The sequence below is a fragment of the Anopheles bellator genome, chromosome 1, assembly GCF_943735745.2.
Source record: "Anopheles bellator chromosome 1, idAnoBellAS_SP24_06.2, whole genome shotgun sequence".
Classification (NCBI taxonomy): Eukaryota; Metazoa; Arthropoda; class Insecta; order Diptera; family Culicidae; genus Anopheles; species Anopheles bellator.
Window position 1 is genome coordinate 33,120,034 of NC_071285.1, and position 6,073 is coordinate 33,126,106.

The window sequence follows — 6,073 nt, forward strand, 5'->3', positions numbered from 1 at the left end:
TCTTAGAAACCAACAGTTCTTACTTACTGTTGGTCCGTTGCTGGTTTCACGCTCAGTTCATAATTTTATTTTTACCTCAAAGGATGTGTTTTGATGTTTGATGTTTTACTTTTTCCAAACCTAACGTTACCGATTATTTTGTTTTCTTTTTTCAGATTTTCATTCTAAACGATTCCTGCAATATTCTCCGCCGTGAACAATATTTGTGGAGAAAATCGCACAATAAGATGTAAACATAGGAAAGTAATGTTTTCTCGCTTAGTCGCGGAGCAGGAGCCGTAAATTTGTCTGATAATGACGTACTAACTGGTGCTCGGCTGAAGCAGGACATTGCGGTAGAGTGTTGGCTATGAGGTGTTCCTCATAAAAGTGATAAAACCTCCAAATGCAAGAAAAGACGACGGCGTAAAAAAGTGTAAGAAAATTTTTGCCTTCTACGCAATACTTCACCGAAGGTGGTGTGATTTGTCTTATTGAGGTAAGTGTATGTTGATGTTTGTAGAAAGGCAAACGGTACTTTTTGTCATAACTTTTTGCAGTTTTTTACACTCTGTCATAAAATAAAGTTACACAGCACAAGCTTCGCAGAGACAACAACTTTAGTTATGTCAAGTTGCAACCAGTTGAGAAAATGGGTTATTCGATTTTATATTTATAGGAATATTAATAAGGATCAGGGAATATTAATTTGATATACCACTTGCACATTTATCCCATGGCGTTTTAATTTTTCTTCGGAACTGTAGTCGCTACCTGTCTGACACTTACGTCTTACAGTGTTGACGACAAAGTTCATATCTAATTTTTTTGTTGTTACGTGGCGACTTCGATGCTTGCTTTATTTGCTGGAAGGCATTTTTATTATTTAAATTATTCAATGGTAATGTACTCACAAAAGCATTAATGTTCTTGTATTTACTCAATTAATCTGTGTAATCATATAGTAATGAAGTGCAGTGCTATTGTATTGTATTCGTTATATAGACGAAGGTCAGTACAGCTCAAAGCCTCTATAATACAAAAACAAAACAAACTATTGTATTCGTTATTTTTAGAAAAATCATACCGAAAAATATCAAACAGCTAGACACATTTTCATATAAAATCGAAATCGAATTGAATCGAAACTCTGGTGGCCCAACAAATGCGAATATGATGTATGGTGCGAAGCCTGCAGAAGGAAAAGTTGAATTCGGCTTTGCGATATTCAAAACATTAATCAATGATGCAATTAAATCTTTGTCAATAGACCAGACCAGACCAGCTATACGAAATGGGTAGCGTAACCTGTCCATGTGCTGGAAGGTTGTGTTTTACCTTAAGGCACCCACATTTAACACCCAATCCACCAGCAAATTTGTCAGTGTCGACGTTATTATTGTGCTCGGTTTCGTAAACTAGAGTAAACGTCCTTATTAGACTAGACTAGACGAGACTAAAGTCCTAATTAAACCAACCCTAAAGTGTTGTTGTGGCCTTCTGTTTGTTTGAATGGGATCAAGTCTTTTCGTTAGAAAGCGATTTGAAAGACTCTGATTCACTGCAGATACATTTAACCTTTAACAGCGATCTATTGGATCGATCATCAATCACCCAATGCTATTGCACCCGGTGAAGTCCTGCAAACAAAACAAGACATGGCTTCAACGAAGTGTAACTCGACTCGCTACTTAGTCCTCATCGTAGAAGGGCGAGTTGTAGATGAACTTGTCACACGCTTCGTTCGGTGCCACGTCGGTGGTCACGACGTATCCATCGCTATCAACACAGAAGAGCTTTCCGTTCAGATCCTGCGAGTACTCGTAGTTTCCATTTCCTCCACAGGCCAACGTAAATGGTATCCCTTCGTCCCGGTAGATGGTTGCGTCACGTGCACAGTCTGCAAGAATTAACCGCTTAAAGCGTGTTCTAGTACAAGTTCAATCTTTCACCTCTTACGTACAACAGTTGACTGACGACAGCATGTTGGATCGTATCTGAAACGAACCAATCTTCTTTCCATCGCGCCAGGTACAGTAGACACTGAAAATATCGGAGAATAGTTATTCCCATGAATATCACCACTGGCGGTAACTTACACTCCATTGTCCACCCTAAACAGTCCGTAAGCGCCATCGTAGTCGCAACGTACCTCGTTGAAGGTTACCCCAATTGTTCCGCGCGTGTAGAACTTCTTGAGGATCATTTTCTGGGCGTAGGCAGCACTTTCACATTGACGCAAGTACGACTCACCGTGCAGTGTACTGTTATCTGTCGGGGTCGAATGAGCTTCGCATTATACTTATATGCATCTTGCACGTTTATATGCATATACTATTTTCCAACTAACAGCAAGGCAACAATGTCCACAAGCTCTCGTGAATCACAGTCGTTCCCAGCTGCACACTTCCCGTAAACTTGTCCGCACACCAACACAGTCCCGAGTCGCACTGCAGCTCCTCGTAGTTCCCGTTTTGCATACAGTGCAGTGTCACATCAAAGCGTCCTTCTTTCTCCAGCTTGTAACGTCTTCTACTGCAGTCTATGTGGAGAATGTTCCCTATTCATATTCAGGTTAATTTAAGCAAGGTCTTTTATTCAGCTTACCACACGTCATTTGGTCGGTATAGCGGTACCAATCCCAGCCAAAGATCCGTTTTCCATCTTCACTGTAGCAGAAACAGCGCCCAGAAAGGCGATCTCCCCGACACTGCTTGGCTGCATACGTCCCATCCAGGTTACACTTCGGCACCCAACCGACCAGGCTTTTGTCAAGATGCATTGTGTGCAGACAGGTAGCTGACAACAAAGGTGATAGGTCCATCGAAAACAATACTGCAATGCTGGCAAGAGATACTCACAGCGATCGTAGATACACTTCCGGGCGCTGCATTTCAGTCCGGGAGCGCAGTGGCGATCGGGGATGTTGTCGTTGCAGACCGCTAGATAAAAGCGACCACCACGACACCCGGGACAGCACCCGTTGAGCGAACCACCCGAGATGAGGACTTCGCCTTTCGGGCAGTCCTGCTGCCGGAGTGAGGAGACACACTTGAAGGACGATGACTCACATGAGGGAGGGTCTATTATTGCATGGTAGTGCGCTGGAAACAGCAACAAAAATGACCCCAGAATGGTGACTGTGTTCATGACTACGCTCTGTAAGCTTTCAGTAAAGACTGACTTTCTTCATATCGATACTAAGCTAAAAACGAAAGAAAAGAAAGACGGAGACGTTTGGTGGGCCAAAATTGAAATTGATTTTTCGTGTCAAGTTTTGTGTATCTCGTTGTGTTTGTAGTTGTAACCGCGATAAGAATTATATTGATTTACAAGAATCACAATTACGCATTTTCATATGTGGTTATGGCGTGTGTGTTGTATGAATTGAATTGCGTTTATTGCTCTATTACTATTGCTCCAAATATGAACTGATCACAGGTTTGCTCACTGGTAACATTCTCTGCCGCTGTAAACCCATTTGGATCTACACAGAACTGCTCGCCGTTCCGGAACTGCAATGGAGCGTAGTTGCCGTTTGCTTCGCAGGCAAGCTCCATTGGGCGTCGATCGGCCGCTGCGAAGAGCTTCTCGTCGCGTGCGCAGTCTGTAGAAAGGGAAAATAGTTGAGCATATCGTTGAAACTGTTGTGTTGCTAAATAGAACGACACGATTTGGGGCATGATAGTGAAAATATCTTCTACTAACCCTTCTCTACTTACTGCAATTCATGGCAGCCATTTTCTGTAGGGACGTTTTGTATGGCACTGCTTTTGAACCGTCGCGCCACATGCAGAAAACCCTGTGAAAAGGAAGACGAAGAAATAATTTAAAAACGATGCGTGTGGTTGAATTTCGGCTCTCCGTACTCTTGCCCTTCAATGGTGTATCGTCCATAGCTGCCGTCGTAGTCACATGCAGTGTAGGTGAACGTTACTCCGTACTGTCCACGGTTAATGAATTGCTTACGTTGGAGCACTTGCGAAAAGATCATACTTTCGCAACGCCGCAGATACTGTGTCCCGTAAACTGTTTCATTATCTGTTCGTCGAGTAGAGAAATCACTGTTGTAACCATTACAGAGGTTGATCAGCTGCTCCACGCTTCATAGTCCAAGCAAACACTCACAGCACGGTAACAGCCTCCAAGAGTTTTCAGGAACGGCCCGGGTCCCAGTTTGTTGGACACCGGTGTGTGTATTTACACACCAACAGACCCCCCGATCGCACTGCAACTCCTCATAGTTCCCGTTCTGAGTGCAATGTAGCGTAACATCTAAACGGCCTTCCGCCTCTAGCTCGGCACGTCGGCGACTGCAAGCTACAGGGAAAAGCGACAACCAAAGACAGATTTTCATGTTATCATCACGCCGTGCGTGTCTTAATGTCACGTTCAATAAAAAAAGAAGCCCACTTGGTGACCCTGAGACCAAATGGTGGTCTGGTCTACTAACCGCAGGTCATGTTCTCCTCCTGATTACGCCAGTCCCAGCCGAAAATGCGCTCACCGGTATTGGAATAGCAGAAGCACCGTCCATTAAGCCGATCACCGCGACATTGCCGCGGAGCGTACTTGCCACGGTTATCGCACTGAGGAACCCAGTTGATATCGGGCGGGACGTGAAACGTCGATAAACAGTCACCTGGACGAAAGGGAACGAGGTTCTAAATTGATTTTATCAAACGGCAGTTCGTCGCCACTTACCAACATTCAAACGGCATACGTTACCGTGACCACACACTAATCCCGGTGCACACGGTAGACTTCCTGGAGCAGAATTGGGCTCATTGCAGACTGCCCCTACGGCGAGTCCTCTAACACACCCTGGACAGCACCCTCCGAGGTTCGCCTCTGGGGACCAGTATTCGTCTGGAGTTGAGCAAGAAATTTGTGTTGGATAAGACAGACAACCGAAAGCGCTGTCGCAATTTGGTGTAATCTGACTCAGGACAGCACCGCCCGTTAGCACTAATAAGACTAGGCATTTTTGTGACATTTTACCAGGCACCGGTCCCAGAAAGAGCGCAGACACTGACTGAGCCAGTAAGCAACCAAGTACTGCTTTGCCCAAGTTGCTATAGTTGTAGTGATCAAGTGATTAATTGTAGAGTGATAAGTATGCTGCTCACTGGTGTTAAACTATCCATCTGACTCATCTTGATCAGGAAAAGGGTGCAATGCAATTTCGCTTTGCGTTGTGCGATACACGATTACTGTCATCCACGCTACGTGGGTTATGACAAATGGAATCAGTGCTTTATCAGTGTGCGGTTATAAAAAGTGTGTTCGTGGCTAAATGCTGTCTTTCAAAGCGCTGTAAACTTGTTCTCCTCAGTATCTTATACAAGGGCATAGCGCGTATTGATAGCAGATTAATCGAAGTATTTCTTTAGCGTGCTAATTGGCTAATGCTCATGTCGAACGTAGAAAGGTCTTGTTACTGAGAAATTATTCGAGAAACTCGGAACTTCGACATGGAGTGCCTAATGTTATATGCTGTAAGTAACATATGTAGTTTCTAATTGTAGATTTCACACTTAATACGATTGAACCCAAATGTTATTTGGGCATTCCATTCTAATTATTGTAATTGCACCGTTATCTGTTCAGATTTATCAAAGGCGGAAGTGAACCGAACACAAAAAGGGGCTTAACCATCCCGCCGTGTTCCCTTATCGTGCCATTTCTTTGTCCGATGTCGGTTGTGGCATTTTCTTTTTCCATTCAGAAGCTCTAGTGGTGGGACGACAGAATGGCAAAATTTATGACAATTTATGATATCACATCGTCAGACACACACTCCTTTCGGTATGCGTATCACTTACCTACTGGTGTCGTTCAAGAGCAGCCCATGATACTGAACCTCAGCTTTTATCACTACCGCTGCTTATCACTAGCAGCGCAGACTATGATCACCCGATGGTTTGTTATTTTAAGGCGAGAGGCGATTATGTCCATCAGCTGCCCTGTCGGTACCACCATCACTACACGCTGTTGTTATTGCTTTGAACAGAGTTTCGGACGATCTCTTCACGTTTCGGATGTAAACCTTTTTTGAATTTGCCGTAGAGAAGGTTGCTCATAATTACTGATA

At 43.9% G+C, this 6,073-nt stretch overlaps 2 protein-coding genes across 3 annotated transcripts; both read right to left on the reverse strand.

Moving 5' to 3' along the window:
• Positions 1–1,088: 1,088 nt before the first annotated feature.
• LOC131215451 (uncharacterized) lies at positions 1,089–3,129 on the reverse strand. The gene is made up of 6 exons (XM_058209841.1): positions 2,841–3,129; positions 2,587–2,778; positions 2,330–2,521; positions 2,079–2,250; positions 1,943–2,022; positions 1,089–1,879 (listed from the first exon to the last, which is right to left on the reverse strand). The coding sequence occupies exons 1-6, from the start codon at positions 3,127–3,129 to the stop codon at positions 1,671–1,673; spliced, it is 1,134 nt and encodes a 377-aa protein (XP_058065824.1). The 3' UTR covers positions 1,089–1,670.
• Positions 3,130–3,299: 170 nt separating this feature from the next.
• Positions 3,300–5,000, reverse strand: LOC131216331 (uncharacterized). 2 transcript variants are annotated; one of them, XM_058210788.1, is made up of 6 exons: positions 4,684–5,000; positions 4,433–4,621; positions 4,108–4,299; positions 3,849–4,020; positions 3,702–3,781; positions 3,300–3,586 (listed from the first exon to the last, which is right to left on the reverse strand). In XM_058210788.1, the coding sequence occupies exons 1-6, from the start codon at positions 4,973–4,975 to the stop codon at positions 3,378–3,380; spliced, it is 1,134 nt and encodes a 377-aa protein (XP_058066771.1). In that variant the 5' UTR covers positions 4,976–5,000; the 3' UTR covers positions 3,300–3,377. The 2 variants fall into 2 exon arrangements, with proteins under 2 accessions (XP_058066771.1, XP_058066772.1); XM_058210789.1 differs by having other exon boundaries at positions 3,482–3,586; positions 3,688–3,781.
• Between the last annotated feature and the right edge of the window lie 1,073 nt (positions 5,001–6,073).

What these genes read in the sequence shown, in the direction of transcription:
- LOC131215451 (XM_058209841.1), bottom strand. Translation starts at nt 3,129, where the DNA reads ATGAACACAGTCACCATTCTGGGGTCATTTTTGTTGCTGTTTCCAGCG. An exon ending in GTGGACATTGTTGCCTTGCT is followed by an intron (nt 2,251 to 2,329) that starts GTTAGTTGGAAA and finishes CGACCCCGACAG; the next exon opens with ATAACAGTACACTGCACGGT. An exon ending in TTTAGGGTGGACAATGGAGT is followed by an intron (nt 2,023 to 2,078) that starts GTAAGTTACCGC and finishes CGATATTTTCAG; the next exon opens with TGTCTACTGTACCTGGCGCG.
- LOC131216331 (XM_058210788.1), bottom strand. Translation starts at nt 4,975, where the DNA reads ATGTCACAAAAATGCCTAGTCTTATTAGTGCTAACGGGCGGTGCTGTC. An exon ending in GGAGGAGAACATGACCTGCG is followed by an intron (nt 4,300 to 4,432) that starts GTTAGTAGACCA and finishes TTTTCCCTGTAG; the next exon opens with CTTGCAGTCGCCGACGTGCC. An exon ending in TTGGAGGCTGTTACCGTGCT is followed by an intron (nt 4,021 to 4,107) that starts GTGAGTGTTTGC and finishes CTCGACGAACAG; the next exon opens with ATAATGAAACAGTTTACGGG.